We start from the raw sequence: 24831 nt of genomic DNA on the forward strand, positions 1-24831 counted from the left end.
AGGCTGGAGAAATGGGTAGGAGCCTGTCCTGTATGAGTTTTATAGGACTGGTTCAGTATTTTGATTTTTATAGTAAGACAGTCTTCAAATGGGTTATCTCCTGTTTATAACGACGGGCAGACAAGTTTCCATGTTTCTGCCTGCGCTTTCTGGTGAGCAGGGTTTGTTTGTTTGTTTGTTTTCTGCTTAAAAAAAAAAGAATCATTTAGGTAGGTCACACTTTCTCGGCTTTGTCAGAGGCTGCCTATCCCTGTGCTCATACTCTTGTTTGACCCCTGAGGAAAGGGTGTTTGCAACTTCCCTCAAAGATCACTGCATATTGTACTTAAAAAAGCACTTCGAAGAGCGGCTGCACAGCGAACAGAAAGGGCAACCTGCAACCCCTGCTCCAACTGTGCAGGCGGAGTCTGCGCTGCTGGGGCGGGGGGAATGGGGGGAGCTCAGCGCTGCAACCCAATGCGCATGATCATTCAGCGTTGCCAAGGCAGCGGAAAGGCGCCACCCGGAAGAGGACCCTGGTAGAGCTGCCAGCACCCAGTGGGTCCTGTACCGTGCTGTCTCAGGCCTGACTGGTTCCTGAGTCAGTCTTCGCCAAGGTAAAGCTGCCGAGGAGCCGCGTCTGTGGCAGCGGGGGATGGCCACCCGCCTAGAAGCTGAGGATTCAGAGGAGCAAGGTGAATTGGCCCAAACGGACATCAGCACTACAGCCGAACTTTTCAATGAGACCATCCCGTCCTTCTCTGATGAGGTACAGAGTTCTGGTTCATTCAGTTCCTCCGGAGAACTGCAGCCTCGGTCCCAGGACTCTGGGAGCAGGCCTCAGAGTGGAAAGTCCACCACATGCTTGGGATATCAAGATAAACCATCTGAACTTTCAGAAAGGAGGTTTAGTTGGAAAAGGATCAACTATCTTAAGGGCAAAGAAACTAATTCAGGACAGTACCAACCAGACACTAGACTTCAAACAGAAATCACTCAGGTATCTGATGAACAGTTGAATGCCCTGCAGTCTTTTTGCACCAGTAGGGTGAACCTGATCCATCACAGAACAACCTCTAAGGAGAAAAAGAGTAGCAGACGTAAAAAGCTGCCACATAGATGGGATGCAGAGGCTTTAGACATGGGTGCCTTAAACTGTACCGTCCCTGATGAGCTTATGAACAGAATCTGTTTAAAAAACGTGATGGCAACACTAAAGCAGGTGGCCACAGCTAAGCAACACATTTCTTCTAGGTGTCTGCACTGTAACAGAAAAAGAGCAGAGCTGGCTCAATCTGCCTTCCTGAAACGAAAGAAGACTTTACTGGAGTCACTTCTACTCCAAGAGAAAATAGACGAACATCTTCATACGGAAGATGTTCTTACCCATATTGGAGAAGCACACAAGGGCCTTCCCAGGCTTTCAGATGACCCCAGCATGATCTGGAAAAGACTGAAGGAGGAAAGTCAGAAGAGCTACTCTGGGTTTGAAAGGTCAGATACAGAGCAGAGGATGTAGCAGATTGGAAATAGTGCTTGGCATTCTAATAGTGCTTTTGCTCTATCACTTCTCAAAGCTCTTATTCTAACCCAACAGGAGATGCTGTTTATTAATGATAATGTGTAATGTGGATAGATGTTTCTCTTGTGTATCTGAGTAATTATCATTTCTACAGGCTCTTTGGAAACTAACTTAAAACTTTATTATGCTTCTTTCCTAGATTTGAGGACTAAAAGCTTCCAAACCAGCCTATTTTCAGGGAGGTCCTGGTGGTTTGGATTAGGGTTTTGAGTGTACAGATAGAAACACAGAAATGTAAGAGATACTTAAAGAGGTAATAATTGACAGTCTTGGTGAAGAAATGGATATGGTATTTAATGAAAGGTAAATATTGAGAGTGTTACTAAGTTTCTGACTTCTGTACTTGAATAAATAATAATTTCACTAAATTACATAGAGAAATATTGGAAAGGATCATGTCTGATAAGGCTGATGAAGACTGTGATTATTTGGACATGATTGTTTAGAGGTACATTAGAGGCATCCACTTTGAGGGGCTGAGAAAGTTTTGATTATTTGTGCTCACAGTCTGCAGATTTGAAATAAAGGGAAAGGACCATAGATCATTGGCACGTAGTTGGAAATTGAAGGCATAGATGTGGGAAGCTGTTCTGGAAGAGGGTAGGGTGAGAAGTGAACAAAATATATGGCCAACCCCTGAGAAATTCCACAATTAATGGCTGGACAGAGGAGAACAAGCAAGCAGAGAGTTAGAAGAAATGGTCATAAAATCATAAAACCAGGAACTCGTAGTGCCATTGAGAGCAAAGAAAGAGAATATTTCAAGAAGGAGAGGTTTTATGAGCATGCAGATGCAACAGAGAGTTCTTGTGAGAGGATGCAGTCATGTGTTGGGTTCTGGTCATCTTAGCAACAGCCGCTTCACTTATAGAAATTGACCAGACAGGCCAAGTGTGTTGAGGAATAAATGTAAGGAAACGAAGGGTGTGAATATAGACTTCTTGAAATTCAGCTGTGGAAGAAGAGAGGTAGGAAGCTGGAGATAGATGTATAATCGAGGGAAGAATGCTCCAATAAATGATCTAAAAACTATTTGGGTCATAAAGAGTTTATGAAACTTTTCTTGTCCATCCTGATTTCCATTCTAATGAAACAGTATCATCCCCTGAAAATACCATGGTCTTTTGAAAACATATTTATTGGGGAAAATGTTAGCCAGCATTCTGAGAAATTATATTTATTTTTCATAAAAATGTAAATCCTATAATTTGTGACAATACCTAGAGGTCATTTTTCTACATGTCTAACCCTTAAGCTATCATGGTTGAAAAAAATTTATAAAAATCAGCATAAAATTGTATTTATAACATATTCCAATACCGCTCTTTGATTTTAGATATTCATTTATGTATATATTCTTTCTCCTCTACATTTATTGCATTTAAGTCATTCTTAAATAAAATGGAAACCAAATCATTACCATTTCCATAGTAACTTTCTATTTGAAATACACATTATGTCATAACTTTATCTTTGGCATCTCAATATAGTCACATTTCACATAATCAAAATTCTGAATAATTTCCCATTTAGAATCCCCCATTAAAGGTCATAATCCGCCCATGTGGTTAACTAAGCTAGAAATCATAGAGTCATCTTTTGTTTTCCTCTCTTTAACTCAAACCCCAAGCTATATTTTGGCAAGACCATTAGATCTTTGTTCTTAAGTATCTCCTGACCACAACTTCTTATTTCCAGCTCATTGCCACCTCCTTCACCATCCCAGCCCTGCACTCAGTGCTTCTCCATATACTTCTCAGCATTATCTCTCTAACACACACATCTGTTCAATTAATTCTCTTGCCTGAAAAAATGTAAATGATTAATGTCATAAGAATAGTTTACATTGATCAAGGCCACATATTAAGGCCTCAATTTAACTGTATAATCTCATCTTCTATTCTCCCCACCCCTCTCTATTTAAGCTTCTCTACAAGACTTGCCATTCCCTCAGCTCCTTATGGTTTACAAGTACACATTTGTTTTGCTAAAATTCTCTTAACTGCCTTTTCCAGCTGGTTTGCTTCTCTTTCCCCCCTCCTCATGCTCCACCCTCCTACTCTCCCTCCTCTTCCTTATTTAGTTTTAAATGATAAAATTAAAATAAGTAATATATTTACATGGCTCAAAAATCAAAAGGATAGTACAGAATTAGTGTGCAAAGCTGCCCTTCCCCTCTGTTTCCAACCGGCTTCATTCTAAGCTGGCCTGCCACTCCCCTACTCCGCCAGGCTTAGCATTTGCTAGATCATGGGGGAGTCAGGTATCCTGGGGTAACAGCAGAGAAAGAGGCAATTCGGGGAACTGGGGAGTGGCTACTAACCAACCAACCAACCAGGACAGAATATTTCTGTTTTGTAACTAGTACAACCAAATTAGTGTATATGGCTAACTATGCATGTAGCTCATAAGAGGCCACTTATATTAGTTTCTCATGTATTTTTCTAGTGTTTCTTTATACAATACAAACACTAAAGATAATGCACTATGTACTCCCTTTGGTACCTTTTTGTTTTACTATTTCTTCTTGTGATAAAAAATACATATGTGATAAAATATACATAATACATATATATACATATATAAAGTAAAATTTGCCATTTTAATCATTGCTACTATTCAGTGCTATTGAATAATACTGTGAATTGTATTATTCAGTGGTACTAATTACATTTACTATGTTGTGCAACTGTTACTACTGTTTCCAAAACTTTTCATTACCCCAAAGAGAAACTCAAGTCATTAAGCAATAATTCCCCATTCTTGTCTCCTTCCCAGATCTTAGCAATCTCAAGTGTACTGTTTGTCTTTATTTATTTGCTTATTTTAGATACTCATATAAGTGGAATCATAATATTTGTTCTTCATGTCTTGCTTATTTTATTGCATACTGTTTTCAAAATTTATTCATGTTGTAGCATGTATCAAAATGTCATCCCCTTTGTGGCTGAATAATATTTTTTTGTATGTATTAACAGTATTCATTGATTTGTGATGGGTACTTTGTCTTCCCTTTTTGGTTATTGTGAACAGTGCTGCTATGAACATTAGTAGACAAATATCTGAGCACCTGTTTTTCATTGCTTGGGGTTTCTACCGAGGAGTAGAATTGCTGGATCACATGGTAATTTTATGTTTAACCTTAAACATAACATTAAAATTCTTTCCTCAGCAGCTATAGCATTTTTCATTTGCGGTGACGTGCAAGGGTTTGTTTCCTCTCATCCTTGCCAATTTTCCATTTTTGAGAAAGTATAACCATCCTAGTAGGAGTCACGTGCTGTCCCAGTTTGCTTTTGACTCACATTTTCCAAATGACGAGTGACCCTGAGCATCTTTTCTTGTTCATATTGGCCATCTGTTTATCTTCTTTGGAGAGATGTTTATTTAAGTCCTTTAGCCGTTTTTAAAATTGGGCTGTTTGTGTACTTTGTAGAGTTATAGGAGTTCTTTATATATTCTGAATATGAAGCCCTTGGCAGGTATAGCAGTTGCAAATATTTTCTCCCATTCCGTGGGTTGCCTTTTTGGTTTCTTGATAGTGTCCTTTAGTGCACAGACACCAATTTTAACGAAGTCAAAATTGTCTACTTTTTCTTTTGTTGTCTATGCTTTGGTTGTTATATTTAAGAGCTATTGCCAAATCTAAGGTAGATTTGTCCCTATATTTATTTTTAAGTGTTCTATAGTCTTAGACCTTGTGTTTAGATCTGTAATCTACTGCGAATTAGTATTTTGTTTATGGTGTGACGTAAGTCTTCATTATTTTGCATGTAGATATCCAGTTTTTCTAGCACCATTTTTGAAGAGATCGTACTTTCCCTGTTGAATGATCTTGATTTGCCCCTTGTGGAAAATCAGTTCACCATAAATGTGAAGGTTTGTTCTGTTTCACCGATCTATATCCCCATCCTATGCCACACTCTTCTGATCACTGTGCTTTGTAGTTAGTTTTGAAATCAGTAAGTGTTAAATACTTGTATTCATTTGGTTCTTTTTTTTTCAAGATTGTTGTGGCTATTCAAGATCCCTTGAGAGTTCATATGAATATTAGGATGGATTTTTCCATTTCTGGAAAGATACCATTGTAATTTTGATAGCAGTTGCATTGAATCTGTATATTGCTTTGCTTAGTGTTGTCATCTTAACAATATTAAGTCTTCCAGTCTGAGCACAAGGGCTATCTTTTCATTTATTTAGGTGATCTTTAATATCTTTCAACAAGATTTTATATTTTGCAGTGTATACATTGTGTGCTTCTTTTGTTGAATTTATTACTAACTTGTTACCTTGACTGCTATTGCAAATAGATTTCCCCAAATCCATTTTCTTTTTTGATGTTCACTGCTTCGTACATAGAAATACAACTGATTTTTGCATGTTAATTTTGTATCCTGAAACTACTGACTTTGTCCTAGCAGTTTTTAAAAATGGATCATTAGGATTTATTAGCTACAAAATTATGTTATCTGCACACATATAATTTTACTTTTCTTCTTTTAATTTGGATCTTTCCCCCCCGCCTTGTCCAATTACCCTGGCTCTCACTTTCAGTACTATAATAAATAGAATTACTAAAAGCAGCCATGCTTATCACATTCCTGACCTAAGGGGAAGAATTTTCCATTTTTCACCATTGAGTATGATGGTAACTGTGGGTTTTTCATATATGGCCTTTTCCATGTTAAGAAAGTTCCCTTAAAAGGTTTTTTTATTTTTGTTTTGTTTTGACCAGATGAATGATCCTGTGGTTTGCCCAGCCTAAAACCTTACTAAACTTCACACTTAACCCTTACACAGCGACCGTGAGGAGCACACAGACTTTATGGCCTGTGTGCTCCTCAAGCACTGATATAATTTCATCCTACAACTTGTGTCTCAAGTAATCTGCTTTCTTTCTTACTTGATTGTGAGCAACTGAAGGACAGAGACTCTATCTGACATCATGTCCACAGTGCTTAGCACAGTGCCTCACACATGGTGCTTGAAGAGTTGCATGGATGAAAAAAGGAGCATCCAAACAATGAAATTTAATGTCTTTTGCACCAAAAGAAGAAAACAATCTGGTAGCATACTCTTTTCTGTCAATGTTTTGCCTTTGTGCCGTTGTTTTCTGTAATTTTTGTCTCTCTGCCTGGGTTGTATTCCCTTTTTTTATGGATGAACATATTTTCTCTCAGTAGAAAGTAGTGGAAAGCTTTCTGTGATGACACATTTCCAGAAAGTATGCAGCCGATCAATACAGTATTCATGGCTTTGGCTGGTGTAACTCAGTGGATTGAGCGCGGGCCTGCAGACCAAAGGATCGCAGTTTGATTCCCAGTCAGGGCACATGCCTGGGTTGCAGGCCAGTTCCCAGCAGGGGACACGCGAGGGGGCAACCATACATTGACATTTCTCTCCCTCTCTCCTTCCCTTCCCCTCTAAAAAAAAATACAGTATTCATTTTAAAGAATTAATTTGAAAATATTTCTCTGGAATCCACACTTTACATGGAAAATTTTTATCTGAATTGTTCATATTAAAGACAGTTTGTGACTTTTTGCAATTTTAAAATGGTGTAAACATTCTTGACGCTTGAAAATAATTTTTATTGCCTCTGAATAAACATAAAAGGAATGAATATTCTTTCTCCAAAATCTTTATAGTTGTACCCAAGAGATTCCAGCACAGCTGGAAATTTGGAAAGGAAAGGAAATCCCATTAGGTCAGATGCTAAGAAACCACGTATGTCTCCAATGCACTAGAAATGTACCTGGCAACTTAGTGCAGAATTATATGAATATTTAATTTATGTAACTATAATACATCAATTATATAAACATGCATCTGGTTTTTTGTCATTTATATTTTTTGCCAAAAACTAAAATTCTGCACCAAGAAACAAATTTACGCATTTAGCAAACACAAGAATAATGAAACCCTTGAAAAGAAGTTTGATCCTGAACATCTTGAGTCATTCAAATTCCAGTCGAAGCACTGTTTAGGAATGTTTGGGACACCCAGCTGAGAATACCTCCAGTTTTAAACATGTTAGTTTAATTCATGATGAAGCCTAATATAGAAATTTAATTGTTTCTGCAGCAACACAGCTAAACAGATTGCAAAGAAAGAGGGATTACGGCTGTATTTGGGCATGGGCTCTCCCTCAAGTTTTTCTGGAACTGACAGATGAAAAATACATATAGTTAATTTAAGAAACAGAAAAGGAAAAGATAGCTTAACATCTATTCTTAGTTGACAATATCTTTTACAATAGAGAATTCAGAGAAATTCCAATTTATAGTAAACTCAGGGTACAGTAAAAATTCTATGAGGGTGGCTCTAATCATCCTGAGGCCCAGTTTTGATGATTCCACTGTTTGTTGAGGTATCAACTGAGGTTGAGGAGAAAGTAGATTGTGGTTATCACACCGAAAATTTGCTTTGGATGTGAAGACTGATGGCCCTACACAATGCCTGAGTGGGTATGAAAAAGTTCATCACATGCAGAGTGAGGGCTTCTGGGGAGACAGGACAGGCTCTCCAGCCAATCTGTGCATGGCTCAAGAGAAAGGAAAAGACACTGGCTTGGCTTTTCCTATGACTAGGGCGTGAGGATTCGGGAATCAGTTGAGGATTCCCACCTGCAGGCTGGACCTCCTCACGTAGTTTGAAATTCCTGCCTGTACCAAAGAAAGGAGCATCCAGTTTTCTTACCAACCAACCTAAACCTGGGGGAGAGGGTAAGGCTTGGAAGTTTTAGATTGCCAAGCACCAGAGATGGAATCAGACTATATTATAATTCATCCCTGATGTTTGACTGAGGATGGAAGTGTGCCACGTTTCATTTAATTAAATTGTAACCTTAAGTGTGGCACGATGGTGCTCTGTGAGGCCTGTTAGCCTGATTGATAAGGGTGGTAAAAGTCCCATTGAACATCTTATTCAAGAGCCCAGCTTTGTGTATTTTTAGACATGAAGTAGTCACTCTTAATGCCTAAGACTCCAAAGTGGATAAAGTGAGGCCTGTATTTTGGCTTTACTATGTAATCTTGATTCATATTTTGGGTATTTATGAGACAAGAGATTCCTATAGTTATTTTCCTTGAAGTGGGAAACTTTGGACAAGTAATTGCTGTTCATACCATTGGCAAAACAGGTCTGTGGCTAGTTCCATTGGCAATGGCCCGAGAGTCTGTAGAAGTGCAAGGAAGGAGTCCATTGTTGGCTAGGATAAGATGACTGCCTCAAGTTCAGCTAATTTTGTGAACCCTTGATCCCATTCCTTATAAAGAAGGTCTGGACGAAGAAACCAAAGCAGGAGCCCTCTAGGAGTCTTCATCGTGGGTACTGTTGATGCTGTTCATACAATGTACACTCCAACTGCTCTTCAGTCACTGGATCTCAGAGGGCCCTCCAGGTAGCCAGAGGTCCAAGAAGGGAGAACTCGTCTAGCCCCTTGTCTACTGACAAGGGATTAAGGACGGAAGAAGCCACCTTCACCTGTGGGTGGGATACTCCAGAGGGCTGAAACTTAGCTCTGTCCTTTAGGTGACAGTCTGTCACAGGAAAGAAGCACTGGTGACCGTGGCTGAGCTTGGGAAGGGCAGCTTCATGCCCCACGGAAATGTATGGAGCGTCACCTGTGGGAACCTCTGTTTCCAGGAGAGCCCTGTACGCATGTGCTCAGCACTTATCACTGTGATGGTGCACAGTATGGGAGCGAGGTGGGCAGTTTCCCACACCGGAAATCCACGGGCAACTGATGGTCCTCACGGGTGGTCCGGGGATTTCAGAAGTTATGTGGGGAGGTTGCTGAAGCCTTTCCAGTGGGTGATTCTCCGGGAGCAGGGAGAGGGGACACTACTGGGAGGTTCTATTGTATTAAAAATTGAAGAGACACTGGAGCTCTCTATTATAGGGGGCCCTCATTCAAGAGGGGCCAATTTGTGAATAACAGATTAAATACGCCAAGTAAAAATTATAAATGAGGAATCTGTTGCCTCCAGATCCAAAAATAAGCCTAAAGAATATCAGGCTCGTTTGGATGCTGTGGGTCTAGAGAGAGTCAATTGCTCTTCTTGACAATATTAGAGATGTAGGAACTCTCAGCTTACCAAGTAATTTTCAGGAATTTAACTGGGGTTATAGACCTTGTACTATGTACAGGAAAATGTCTATTCCTTTTCTTGTGTTCTCTCTCTTTTTATCTTCTTTGTTTTCTGCTTTGTCTTCCTACCTAAAAATTTACTGTTCAGGGTGGGGCAAAAATAGGTTTACAGTTGTTCCTATGGAAAATAATACAATAATTAATAAAATAATAATACAAGAATAAACTGTGTTTCACCTGCTCACAGCTGTAAATCTACCTTTGCCCCACCCTGTATTTCATTCAGTTTGGAGTACACACCTAAAAAATTTTAATGCATTAAGAAGATAAAATTAAAATTCAGAGAAAGAAAGAGAGAGTGGGAGAGAGGGGAAATGTTAGGGAACAAGAAACCCCAGCCACTCTTCCTGGAGAATACATTCATCTCTTAAAAACATATCTCTATAACTTCTGGGGGTATTTGCACAGAGCTCTGGGCGCAGCAACTTTTCGAAAAGACATGACATGGGAATGCACAGTCTTGGAGAGGTTTTCTCCTATAATGGTTAGGTGGTAAGACAAAAACAAAATAGAAGAAACATTTTTACAACTACTCTCTGCAATATAACATCACAAATACAGTACATAATATTATCAGTTTGCAGTTTTGGTGGTGACACAGATAAACCTATTACTTTTTTTTAGCAAAATATTGATTCTTTAGGCAAAAGAGAAAAGTAAGTAATACTGCATCCTTCTGTTAGTCAGTGGCTCTGAGTTTGGTGGGCCCCTTTGGGGAGGGAGACTACACCCAATGCCTGAGGTTGTACGCATGGTAAAATGAAGTTGTAAAAATTACACTGGGTGTCACTGACTTTGTCAGCACAGGCCTTCAGGAGCTTGTCTTTGTTAGAGCTGGTTGGCTTGTGGAATGATCACTGGTGGGATCTGGCCAGCAATCATGGTGGCTTGCTGAATCCATGAAAGCTGTTTCTCATTTGAGTTGGCCGAACTAGAGCTGTGCTGGCTGTTCTTCTGTGTTCTGCTGGGCATTGGTGGAAAGTGCGTGCCTGCTACTAGCTGTGGCAGCAGAGTGATGCATCTGAGGGTCTTTCCTGTGCTGGTCCCCATCCACCACATCACCTTCAGGGTCTGTTCAGGGCTGCTCTGAGACTTCTGGGCTTGGTCCTGTGGCCAGATCTGGGGAGGGAACATTAATTTAATAGGGTGATCCAGACAATATCTAAGTTGATAGCATTTGGGATGAGCTTTGAATCATGAAAAGTCAGAGATAGCGATTGACTATGTCCTGAAAGGGGTTGGGTGGGGGATTTTGTTGCTTTGAGGAATGAAGAAAAATCTGAGTGCCAGGAGCAGAGGTGATAGGATCTGCTGATCTGGTCTAGCCTGCAGCTTTCCAAGTGTGGTCTGGCCTCACTGAGGCCACATTGTTATAACGATCTGCTTGAGTTGGATGGTGGTCATGGAGCTGATGGTCTGCTGGTCTTGCTGCTGGCCCTGGCCCTGGGCAGAAGCGAGCTGCTGAGCCAGGGTGAAATAGGGCTGGATGGGCTCAGCCAGAGGCTCACCGATGCACCCGCTCCTGACATATTGGAAATTCTGACCTCCTGGAAAGTATCACCAAGAAAGTTAAACTGATCAGATTTGGTGGTTGCCATGGCAATATCATTCTTCTATAGACTCTGGCACTTGTCTTCTTCTGGGAGATCCTGGCATAAAAGCTGGGCCTCCTTAGCAAACAGCACAGGAACATCCCACTGTTTATCTTCACATCCTGAAGCAGATGTCTTGTACCATTGCCTGTACCCAGCCATCAGTCAGTGTTAAACCCTGGGGCTTCTGAAGTGTCAGGCAATCTAGAGGCTGGGTCAGAGTAGGGGGTGAGGACAAGACAAGGGGCTGACAAAATCCAGGTTTCATCCACCAACAACCTCTCCCATCTTACTCGGTCTGCTGCTGGCACTCAGAGTTTTCTTCATTTCTCAAAGCAACAGAGTTCCCCACCCCTCAGTTCAATTGCTGTTCTCTGGCTTCTCATTTTTTCAAAGCTCACCCCCAATACTACCAGCTCAGAGATCTTCTGGATCACCCTGTATAAAGGAATGTTCCTTCCCACCAGTTCCTTCCCACTTGATGTCCACCATTATCTCCTTCAGTGGGCTTTAAATTGACTATTTGATGTTTAATTTTTAGATTGTCTAATTTTTTGTACCACAGTAGAGTCTCCTTGAAACTGGGACCTTATGTTATTTCCTTGGATCATTGCCATAATCTGAGACAGTGAAAACATGGCAAAACAGCATAGGATGAAGATCTGGCCAGCACACAGGCAGAAGTCATGCTTTGTGGGTTCAAGAACCCCCAAAGAGAGAACTGCAATTGTGGCAGGTGTCTATACCTTAGTTTAGCTGGTGCAAAGAGGCAGGCCCATTGGAGTGAGCTGTGGATGAGATGAAGATTCCTAAAAGCGATGCCAGCTCAAGGATGCTGGCTGTTGGTTTGACGGAAATTTTGTGGGAAGTGTGCACAAAAGTTCTCCCTACTCCGATCGTCCTTCCTTCTCTTACTCCTTCCAGCAAAACTGCATTGCTGTCTAAAGGCTTTCCTCACCTTCCATTGTCTTCTCTCCTGTCAAACCTCTCCCACCTCCAATCCCATATTGGCCCCTGGTTCTTATGGACCCAGACTAATGCAAAATTTAGTATAAAAGAATTTATTCATTCATTAAAAATATTTATTGAGAGCTTACTGTTTTGTAAATACTAGGAGTTTAAAGAATAAGACATGACACTGCTTTCAAGGGACTTATTGTCTTTCTGGAACACAAAGCTAATATGTCTAATATAATGAGGCTATTGTAGTGATAAATATATTTTGAATATAGTCAGAGATCTTGGCACTTTAAGGAAATTATTCAACAGAATATACTATTTGATAAGAGTAGTCAAGGATATATTTGTGGAGTAGAAAGAATGAAGAAATAAGAATGGAGAGATAGGCATAGGACAACAGAAACTGATTGTCACATACTTCTGATGGCTAGAAGTGAAAGATCAAGGTGTTGGTGGGATTGCTTCTTTCTGAGGGCTGTGAGAGAGAATCTGTTCTTTTCCTCTCAAAGGCAAAGTTTGCTGACAATTTTGTTGTTTCTTGGCTTATAGAAGCATCACTCCAATCTTTGTTCACATGGCTTGTCCCTGTTTGCTTGTTCGTGTCCAAGTTTTCCCATCACTACACCAGTCATATTGAATTAGGGCCTTCCCAAAGGACCTTATTTTAACTCGATTACCTTTCAAAAGGCCCTATCTTCAAACAAAGTCACATGCTGAAGTACTGTGGGTTAGGACCTCAGCATACAGATTTTGAGGGGGACAAAATTCAAACCATACTAGAGGAGCCAATAAAGCAGAAGGATGAAATCCCCAGAACTTCATTCTAGTTAAATCATTCTAGACTCTTTAGCTGAAGGCAGGTAGTCAAGGTAATTTTTTTTCAATAATAGCTGTAACATTAGAATTATCTGAGGAGACTTAAAAATCCATCAATTCCCAGTCCTCCGTGTGTGTGTGTGTTTATTCTGATTAAATTATTATGGGGTGGAGGTCTGGCAGTAGTATCTTTAAAAAGCTTCCCAAGAGGGGGTAACATGCAGGTGCACTTAGAACTACTGTTTTTGGATGACAAAGCATAAGACAGGAAGGTCAATTTGTAGGCTGCCTCATTAATTAAGGAAAAATATATAAGGTTCTGAAACAAGGCATCAGCAGTGGGAAAGAGGAAGAGAGGATGAGATAGATGGTTTCTAGAAATGGAAGTAAATCAGAAGGATTTGGTAAGTGATTGGAGAGAGGGGTGGTGATAGCAAAGAGTGAAAGGTGACACCTACGTCCCATCAGGTACATCAGCAGATATTAAAGATAAAATATGTTGGTCCTCTTGCCAAGAGCATAACCATCGAATTAATTGGGGCTTTAAAAACTCAACTTGCTATTTTGACCTAACTGTAGGTTCACATGCCCTTGTAATAAATAACAGGGAGGGATCTCATGTACCATTTGTTCAGTTTCTCTCCACGTAACATCTTGCAAACCTATTGTGCAATATCACACTGATGTATTCAAGAGACAGACAGTTCCATCACCACAGAGACATTTTGAATTTGAGGTGCCAGTGCATGGTGGTCAGGTAAGACTTGTTAAGATGTATTCTGTAGCAAGTGCTCTGTACCTAGTTTTGAGTGCTCAAAGGCAATATAAATCTGCTAAAGCTAAGTAAGATCCACATACTTTCAGCTTCCTCAATATAATAATCCACAGTGGAATTTTTTAAATTTAGGATTTTGTATAATGCACTTGCAGCAGGAAGTTGGAAATACATATAGGTAGTCATTCTGAACTTAGAAGTTCTCAGGGAGATTGCTTTTGCACACACACTCACACACACATGCACAAATGACCCACAAGCATGTACATGCACCAATTCAGCTCTTAACAGAAGACACAAAATTTTGTGAGTGGCCACTGTATGAACCCCACACATTCGAAGTGATGATTCTGTCTTTTAAAGGGTGTGTTTTCATTTTAACCATCACCAAAAAAAGAGTGATTAAAAACAGCTGGAACATATGTCTATCTTCACCTCCTCCATCTGGAGCTTTGTTTTTGGCTATCACAGACATTTTCCAAACCAAATTCTGCTGAACAAAATGATAAATGTGGAAGAGGCATGTTTGAAGAGCTTTATAGAATCCAAAGCATTGGTGTGTGTTTTAAACATAAAACTAAACCTTTAAACAACACAAATGGTTTGCTTTTGCTAATTGACATGACATTTAATTTATATTTATAATTGGGCAATGTTGTTAACTACAATGCTGGCTACTTAATCAGTTGGTACCATATACCTGGGAAGTAAAAATTAAGTCTTTTATTATTTGATATTTCAATAGGACAATTAGACAACTAACATAATGTGCTAGTCCATCTCTCAAGTGTGTGTGTAATTTGCTCTTTGACTCACCCTTTTCCTCAAATTTTCCCATGAAAACTACTATAACTAGACCCTTATCATGTCATGTCTAAAGTTGTACAACTTACTCACTCTTTCTTCACTTGACTGTAGTATGTTTTTATACCAATATATCCTATGTAAAAATTCCAGGTTAATCTTCTAAAACATCACTTCTATTGTGTATGGACTAAAATTCAAAATCCTTGACATTGTCATCTAGGTCCTACTTCTCTTTTCAACAGGACTTAAGATTCCAGGTTTTTAAGTCTTTGGTCTGAATTCCAGTTCTTCTAATTACAAGTGCATTTTGTGAAGATTCACATCCTAGCTTAACTGGTGAGTTTTGAGGATTTGAAATTAGTTTTTCACAGAGGAAATAGATGAAAAATGAAAAAAGATTGGGGATAATAGAATGAATAAACTTTGATTGATCTGAACCAATTGATTAAAAGAGAGAAAATGGTATCAAGCATAATATTTACCTTAAGCTTCTGGGTGGATTAACAGAGAGAAAGAATTCAGGAAAGAGAAGTTTGGCAGAATGAGAAGGAAATAATTATTTTGAATTTGGTGTGTAACATCTATTTATTCCACAGTAGTTGAGAGACAGGGAAAGAGAGCAGAGGCAAAGATTAAAATTTTTGGAGGCAGTAGGAAAATATAATTGCTATATTTATCCGACATAAGACCATTAAATATAAATTCACTGCACTACAGAAAAAATATAGCCTGGGGTATAGTATATTTAAACCCCCCAATTTTACTGGATAATCAAGCAATAAAATTGAAGTGTATTCCATAAAAATGACAGAAACAGTTTTGAATAAAAGTTCACATAAAAAATCTTGGTACCATTTACCTTGACCTTTTGGCTCAGTATAAGATGATTCAGAAATTATGACTATCTCAGCAGCTGTTTTCACAAAGACTGAAGATACAGACTGGGGATTCATGGTTAAGTGATATTTATTAGACAAGGAGAAGTATGGGGGCTGGGAGAGGTCATGGCTACTCTTTTGCTCTACATGTAGGGAAGTCCTTTTGTTTGTTTTGTGACCACGCACGTAGTTGTGAGATAAGTGAGAAGGGAGTGGGTCACCTGTCTAACAAGCTGGATTACCCAAGGGCGGTCCACCAGGTGACGGATGGAGTTAGATTACCCACACATTCCTATAAGAGAAGATATTTCTTCACAGTTCTGGATCATATCCACCCAACATAAAACAGAATCTGATAACAATTACGGGTTGCTAGTGCACAGTGAGAAGTCAAATACCAAAGCCAGTCCTTGCCAAGTTTTTCTTTGTATTTTAACCACATGATCCATATTCTTCATTAGGCTATCCCTCATCTGTCTAAACAACAGGCTGTTGTTAGTTTATAAAACTTAACCATTCTTGGCCTGGACATGCTTATGCATGCTTCTTTAAAGTTACAACAAAATGAAAATGTTTGTGTTACATATACAACAATTATAGCAAAAACTAATTGAAAAACCAAAACCAAATTTTTCTAAGAATGTTGGGGAAGATCTAATAAAACAACATTTACATTTACAACACTCAGGGGCAATGATTCTCTATTTCTTCTGGGAAATTTTAACACATCTTAACAGCTTTGAGGAAGGCACTTGCTGAACAGATTGCATACACTCTTTGAGAGTAAATTTCAGGTCTACATTGACTTGTGTTGAATTGACTGTGTTGCTGAGAAGCTCAACTATTAAATCATGGGAAGTCATTTTTAATTTCTACTTTTTTATTTTAGTCATATTGAGGATTTTTTGCAAGTTGGCTAGCTATTTGTGTATTTCTTATTTTGTAGATTTTTCTGTTTCTTTTTTCCCCTGCCTAGTTCTATGTGGAATGTTCCATTTTATTCTCACAGATATAAGGAGCATTTTATAAATCTCTTGGATCAGTTATCTTTTTTAAAAAACAGATATTGTATAAATATTTTTATTTAAAAAAAGATATTGAAATATAAAGAAAATATTTTAAAAATAAAGATAAAGGATTAAATACACTCTAATTAAAATTATAAAAATATTTGTATAAAGATAGTGATTTTGAAAAATTACAAACTATGCCAAATATATTGAGTTACTGTGCATAAAAGTATTACTTTAATTTTCTGCTTTGTACATCTATGCCCTTTTAAAATTTTAACAATGAACATGTAATTTTCTAAGTGTGTAGAAAATAATAAAATTTTGGATAAAAAAACCTAACATGTTCTTGAAATGAAGACTATATATATATACATAATATATATATTATTTCTATATGTATAATACAAATATGTCCTTTTATATATGCTTTTGTTTTATCTTTTCTATCTTTTTTCTATGAGTATATATTTTTATATATTGACACCAATTCTCTACAAACAGTGTTAAGGACTTTTTTGATTTGTGGGCTCTCAATATTTTAAAAAGTATTTCCAACATCCTAATAATTCTCTACATTATGAGACCTGCCTTTCCAATGTAGAAGCTATGGAGTTCATAATCCCAGTCTCCCCTGTGGCTGTAATAAGCTGTGTCTCCTAGGTTCCATCAAGTAGAATCCTCAGCATGAGGTTTGTGTTTAGAAGTGAGCAAGTGAGCAGGTGGCCACGTATGCAGTAATCAATATTCTGATGAGCACAGGTGTGGGAATTTGGGACACGGCAATGGGGGGGTCCAGCCCTGAGCATCTGGAGTGCTCAGGAAAAGTGGCCCTGGTGTATTCACTGGAATGGCTCAAATGATACATTTGGGCAAGGGGGTTGGCCGTTTGGATGTAGAATTTTGCTTTCTAGACTTCTGAAAGATGCTGGGAGCTCTAAAACATTTTTAGCACATACTTTTTTGGATTAAAATAGCCAGAGTGGACTCTGTGTTTCCAATAAGGAGCACGGCACAATGACTTGCAATTCATATTTTCTTTCTTTCAATATTGCGTTAATTTTAAATAGCTTCATGAACACCTTCATAATTTAAAAGTGCTATAATTTATTTACTTCTTTACCACCTATGGGATATTTAGTTTGTTTTCATTCGATCAGTATAATAAAAATGCTACATTTAGTGCTTATACACATACACATTTTCACTTTCTTTCAAAGCAGATATTCCTGGAAAAGGAATTATTGATGCAGAATCAAAATGTTTTATACTTTTCAATGCTCTCTTAAAATGTTCCTGGTATTTTCTTCATCACAACCCCCAGGCAGCAATAAAATGGATAACTTCAGGGGATTCCAAGGTCAGTGTGAGTGAACATAACAGATGGAATACATTTATATGACATGAAATGAGAGAAAAAGAAACAGCTATTGGGTGGCGTTTCTAACGCCATGGTAAGGAGCTAGGTTTTATTTAAAGGGTGGTGGGCAATCCTGGGAAGATGTGAAAGAGGGAAATGAAATAACCTGATATACACTTGAAAAATGGGCACCCTCACTGTTTTCTTGCAAGGAGGGAGAGGTGCTGGAGATCACTGCTGGAATCTAAGCCAGAGAGTATGGTGGACTGGACTTGGTTGGTAACAGTGCCATTAGAAAGACCTCAGAAATGTGGGCTATATTTCAGAGGTATAGCTGATAGAATTAAAGGGTATGTAAGCTACTGAGATTTGAGAGAAGGTGGGCTCATGGTGATAAACAGATTTGGACTCAGACAACTTGGGATGGGTGGAGGTGGCACCCACTAAGACAGAAAACTAAGGGAGGATTAGATTTATGGAATGGGGAGAGAAATCAGGGTTCTATTTGATCTTGTGCCATTTAGTGTACCTCTAAATATTATGAGGATTTAAAATCAGCAGTTGGACATCAATATCTAAAGTTTGGGGGTAGAGATCAGATATTAATTCAGTGATACATTGGGGATTAAAGCCTTAGAATTGGGTGAGGTGGCCTAGGGAGCACCTGTTGAATAAAGAGACCAAGGACGAGGCCCCTGGGTGACCCAAAGGTTAGAAGTCAGAACAAGGAGATTCTGCAAGTTGGGTGACAGAAACTAGCTAGCTACATGGGGAAAAAGGTCTTATATTTACTGACTTTTGGAATGACTTTTAATTCAAGTATTCTGCTTCCACTCCTCCATTTTTGTTTACTGTTGAGACATTTATGACATTTCATTAAACTGTAAAAAGTTTTTATATATCAATGACATACTTTGCTGTAAAATGTTTGAATTCCCCATTATGTGTTTTAATTTATATTCTATCTCTCTCATTTTTGGTAGCCAAATCTACTGGTAACTTTTTTACTTAGATGTATTTTATTTATTTTTCTTTTTTGATTGCTATGTTTCAATATTCCATTATTTTTTATATTTTATTGATTATGCCATTACAGTTGTCCCATTTTCCCCCTTCATTCCCCTTCACCCTGCACACCCCCTCCCGGCTACATTCTTCCCCTTTAGTTCATGTCCATGTGTCATAAGTTCTTTAGCTTCTACATTTCCCACACTACTCTTGCCCTCCCTTTGTCTGTTTTCTCCCCACCGTCTATGCTACTTATTCTCTGTACCTTCTCCCCCACTCTCCTCCTCCCAGTCCCCTGTTGCTAACCCTCCATGTGATCTCCATTTCCATGGCTCCGCTCCTGTATTAGCTGTCAGCTTAGTTTGCTTTTATTTTAGGTGTGGTTGTTAGTAACTGTGAATTTGTTCACTGTTCATCTTTTTTATCTTCTTTTTGTTAGATAAGTCCCTTTAACATTTCATATAATAAGGGCTTGGTGATGATGAACTCCTTGAACTTGGCCTTAGTGTAATATATAACCCACTGCTTTTTTTTCTTTAGGGAAAAGTTCATTTGGATGAACTTGTCCATCCAAAATCTAATAAACACTGACCAATGTATTTTTTGCAACTTCTATACATTCATATTTTAAAAATCACTTCAGCTTTTTAATTCATCTGGAAGGCATTTGGGTAACTGAGCAGACATTTGCTGAAACTACCAAGTGAATCTTAGTTAGCCAATCTCACTGGCAAGTTTCTTGTTACAGAAGGTACTTCCTTGCTCAGAGCCCTGAGCACTGCCCCAGTGAGGGGCCGGGGAGCAGACTGCCTGCAGGCTACGCGAGGACGCTATACTACCTGAGCCGACAGCTTCTTCTGTTGTGAGCCTTGGGCTTTTATTTTGGTTTGGTTTGGTTCTAGTGGCCAGGCAGGGATGAATCTCTGTTAACCAGGCTTGGTCATGTTGGCTTCCCAACTCTTCTGTGTGATTCTGTCGTTTGTAATTCATCCCAGAAATGTTACTGAGTCACACTTTTTAAACAGGGTCACACCCTCATACCCCACTCCCTCTTCTCCCCTCACAATATTTCAAGCCTGAGTGTTATTTCTTTTAAGATAGAAGTAGTGTCTTAAAAGAAAGAAGTAGTAAGGCTGTTTAAAATTTCTTTCAAATTTGCCTTGCATTATTCCTCACTGACTCCCGCCCAATCTGTGTTCCAGTTGGCTGGGACTTTTGATGAGAGCCATCATCAATTTTGTTAGCAGCAGACCAAGAGGAGGTGTTTTGGAGAGGGAATCTGGCATCCTTAATCCAAATGCCTGGATCCCTTATTAATTTATTATGTTTTTTAGCACACCAGTTTTAGCATCAGAGAATTTAACCGCTTCAATTCAGCAGGGTACCTGTGGCAGCCATTAGTTTTGTCCATCAAATATCTCCAGTTCTCCTGGGCACATGGCAGGATTGTGGTTCTTTGCTTCCCTGAAACTCAGTGTGACCATCTGATTTGCATCGATCAGTGAACTGTTGAATGACAGTGAGGTGCCTCACTTCCAGGTGGAAGATTTGAGAGTCAGTATTCACTGACCTGCCAGTTCCAGAGACTGTCTGCCCAGCAACCTGGGTGCTGGAGATGGACCGCTGTGAACAGACATGTACCTCAAATGAGAAATAAACTTTGCTGTTTTAAGTCACTTCATTTACAAGGTGGTTTATTATTAGAGTGTACTGTAGCATCTCCTGACTGATGCAGCATTGGTAACTTGTCATGGGTTGCTATGGTACTAATCTAATTTGAAAACTTATTTTAAAAAAGGAAAACACATTGTTAATAGTTATACCACAGGGATGCAGTAAAATCTGATTAGGAAATCAGCTGTGCACATCCTTGGGCAAAGAACTCTACTATCCATGTAGATTTGTTCATGATGGTAAAGTTGTTGTTCATCAAGGTAAAAATTGTAACATTCTTAGCGCAGGCCAAGAAATTGAGAGAAGATACTCATGCAAAGATCCTCTCACCGTAAGTTAATACTACTTGAATAAAAGTAAACATGAAGCCTGGATATCAGACTAACTGATTTAAACAAAGAATAAAACTTATGATATTCTGAAGATTAGGTCTCTTTTATTTTTTAATTTTTTAAATTGTTTTTTAATAGTTCATTTTTTATTGTATTTTTCATTGCTATTTATCCCTCCCCATAGACCTCTTTTGTTGTTTTTTTCCTAGGACAATGTAAAGTCTTTCAATGAGGCTATTTAGACCTACATTTCATTTTAGATGAATTTTTTTCTAATTGTTGATTCTATGGCAATTGTTTTTATATATTCATTTTTAGGTTCCTTGGTTCCTACATTGTATCAGATTTTCCCTCATTTCTTCCATCTCTTTGTCTGCATTCTGACAGACTTTCACAGATCTGTGCTTCACATCAGCGTTTCCGCTTTCTGTGTAAGTCTCCTCTGTCATCTACACAGGCCTTGTTTTAATGCTACGTTGTACATCTCCTTTTCTTCTAAACTCAGTGCCTTTACATTTCATGTTATCGACTTCTCAAAACAATGCTCTGATCACCTGCAAGGAACATACTTGTAATACAGAGATTGTTGCAGAACATTTTCAAGCAAGTTAGGAGCAATAGCGTAATGTCAGGGTAATTTTATTTGACTTAAACATTTCACATAAAGCATGCATAGGTTAACGCTGTATTGCATCATCCCTTTCAGTCAGTCTTGAAGATGACTCTCCATCTTTGATTCCTGTTTTACTGTGACTTGTATATACTTCTGCATATACCCATTTGTTGTGGAACATTAAGGTTGTCTGAGTCACAGACACCATTTTTCTCTTCAGACTTCTGGAGAATTGGACCGGAAAAACGGAAGTTCATTGGTGGCATTGTCTTCATTGCTGTTCTGCACAGTCACAGGCATTAGGGTCACTAAGAAAGAACTTGTAGAGATGCTTCCTACTCTTCCTCCCTAATCAGAGACACTTTTAGTTACTTAAGGTTTTTTTTTTTGCTAATAAAAATCACAAGCATGCTCCTTTTTGAATGAGAGCAGTGTACTAGATGTCAGGTGGCCATTCTCCTGACTGTTCTAGTATAAATGTATTAATTTCCATGAAAGTATATTAAGTATCAAACCAACATCATTGAATATAGCTTCTTAGAATAATAGGAATAATAATTAGGTAAGCAGAATTAACATCTGTCAGTACCTGAAATGTCAGTTCTGTGTTTGAAAGTTTGATGATAAAGAAAAATTCATCAATATGTCCTACTTTTGGCATTTTCAACATACTCTCCATGAGTGAAATCAATATCGGTTATTAAATTTACATTAATATTTTAGTCTTCAAAGATATATTAAAAGCTTTGACTCTTGCTGAGTTAAAGAAATCTGAGTAAAAGATATGCTGGTATTGATTAGAAATAACATATTTAAACACAAACATGCTCTTAAGTAGAGAAAGATTACTAATTGTGAAGATATGTATCATAAATGCAGTGCCAGAAATTGCCTGTGGTTTATTCTATCATGGTATGTTAAAGATCTTTAAATAGAACAACACATCTACTTTTCTGTACATGCACAAATGTTAAATTGAGCTAAATAAAATGTTTTCAGTGAATCTCGTGGAAAACCTATGATCACTGTGATTTATGGCACTGGAATTTTTCACTTCTAAATATATCATGAAAAATTATCTAGAAAAATAAGATATTAAGTCTCTTCCTTTTATATATGTAATCCCTGCCTACACATATATATGCTTATGTCTCCTAGAAGAATAACTGATGAGTTTATTCCCTGAAGTAAACCATTTTTCACTTTAGAAATGTTTTTTGAAAAGGAAAATGATACAAGTCATGTGGATAGAGTTAAATGATGAATAAGTGAATTCTAATAGCACCACCTTTATAGTCAGTGATTGGATGGCAGGTTCAGCATAAAACTTAGCTCAATGTATAGAAGGGAACGTGTTAGGAACTTCTCCAATGTGGCTTTCTATTTTCTTATTGCTAGTTCTCTTGACGTGGTAGGCCTGGGAGGTTGGAGGCAGTTTGGGGACAGAAGGGAAACCTTCCTCAGCAGAGCCTCTGAGCTGCCTTGGCTCACCACACCCTGAGAAAACAGCCTCCTGCCTCTCCTATTTCCAGTTCTGCCACTGAGGCTCTGAGGCACTTTCCCAACCTACTCAAGCATTTTGACAGATTTCTAGTGGTCTTTCTTAAATGTAGTTGATACTTTCATGGGAAAGATAATGTTTTAGCTCCTTAGAAGGTTAGCAGAAGAGCAGCACTAGATTTTCAGAAGAATCTGTGGTTTCAATGAGAGCATATGAGCTTAGAAAAGAGGCAGAAAAGAGAACAGAGATGCTATCTATATGGCAGTCTTTCAAATGAAAGTCTGACTTCCCTTCCACATTTTCCTAGCAACCTCTAGACTCCTTCCGGAACCCTGGCTTCATGAAAGTAAAAATAATCACATGTAACACTTCACACAAACCAGTGCTAAAGAGTTAGAACTCAAGCAATTCTTCTTACCAACACTTCTCATAACCAAATTCTTCATAATGTCAATCTTGAGAGCAGTAAATTATTTTATAATCTTACAATTTTCTATCTTATGTACCCAGTGTGGGGGTAGGGTACAGATCAGAAGCATGCTTTTATTTATTCTTACTAAGTTTAAGTGACATTGATTAAGAAATTTATATAGGTTTGCAGTACACAATTCTATCACACATCATCTGTATATTGCATTGTGTGTTTACCACCCAAAGTCAAATCCCTATCCATAATCATACACTCGACTGGAACCACTTTTAGAACTCTGAACTCTAAATTCTCATGATATAAATACACTCATTTCTTTTTCAAGCTCCAGTTGTTTGAAGGAGAGATTAGAACAGTGGTGCCATCTTGTTCTTCATTAAAAAGTCCAGCAAAGACAAGGATAATTTATATTCAGACTTTTATTGGCCATATATATAGTAATGCGATTATACTTGCATTATTGGAGCCAAAAGTACTTGTCAAATTCAGTGACATGATTTTAACATTCCAAAACATATTATTCACACTTAATTTGGAAGAAAATTTAGATTAAAGATTAATGTATTTCCAGCTTATATTTCAAGCTTTTATTACACCTGGCAATGGACAATTTTTAAACTAGATGAATGACATAAGAAGTAACTTATCCCATTTCTTTCTTTTTTTAAAGAAATTTTAAAATAAAGGCCATTTTATTTAAAATATAGATTTTGGGACTTCTGGCCAAGATGGGGGCATAGGTAGACACACCGTGCCTCCTTGCATAACCATAAAAAGGACAACAACCAATTTAAAACCAAAAAACAAGCAGAACTGACAGAAAATTGAACTGTATGGAAGTTTGACAACCAAGGAGTTAAAGAAGAAACACTCACCCAGACTGGTAGGAGGGGCAGAGACGGGCAGCAGGGCAGAGAGAACCAGAGGGGTGGTAGACTGGGTGGTCCCACATTTGCATGTGGATAGACCTGGAGGAACTGGGGAGCAAGACAGACCGCCCAACCCAGGGACCCAGCAAGGGGAAATAAAGCCTCAAACCCCTGATTGAAAACACCTGTGGGGATTGAGGCGGCAGTGGGAGTAACTCCCAGCCTCACAGGAGAGTTCATTGGAGAGACCTACAGTATCCTAGAATGTACACAAGCCCACCCAGCCAGGAACCAGCACCAGAAGGGCCCAGTTTGCTTGTGAGAAGTGGGGGAAGTAACTGAAAGCCAGCAGAGAGCTGAGCAAGAGTCACTGCTCCCTCTTAGACTCCTCCCAAACAAACAGCACCACAACTCAGCCACGTGGGTTGCCCTTCCTGGTAAACACCTGAGGCTCTGCCCTTCACTACGTAACAGGTGTGCTGAGACAAAAAAA

The 24831-nt window shown here is 38.6% G+C and overlaps 1 protein-coding gene across 1 annotated transcript in view; it reads left to right on the forward strand.

Annotated features, from left to right (window-relative positions):
• The first annotated feature begins 502 nt into the window (after positions 1-502).
• CUNH8orf48 (chromosome unknown C8orf48 homolog) overlaps positions 503-24831 on the forward strand; it is a 29405-nt gene continuing 5076 nt past the window's right edge. The window contains exon 1 of the mRNA XM_037128941.2: positions 503-1473. Coding sequence (XP_036984836.2) covers positions 635-1473 — 839 coding nt within the window. The 5' untranslated portion in view covers positions 503-634. The remainder of the gene's footprint in view (positions 1474-24831) is intronic.

The sequence above is a fragment of the Artibeus jamaicensis genome, unplaced genomic scaffold (assembly GCF_021234435.1).
Source record: "Artibeus jamaicensis isolate MK-2021 breed Jamaican fruit bat unplaced genomic scaffold, CSHL_Jam_final scaffold_833, whole genome shotgun sequence".
Lineage (NCBI taxonomy): Eukaryota > Metazoa > Chordata > Mammalia > Chiroptera > Phyllostomidae > Artibeus > Artibeus jamaicensis.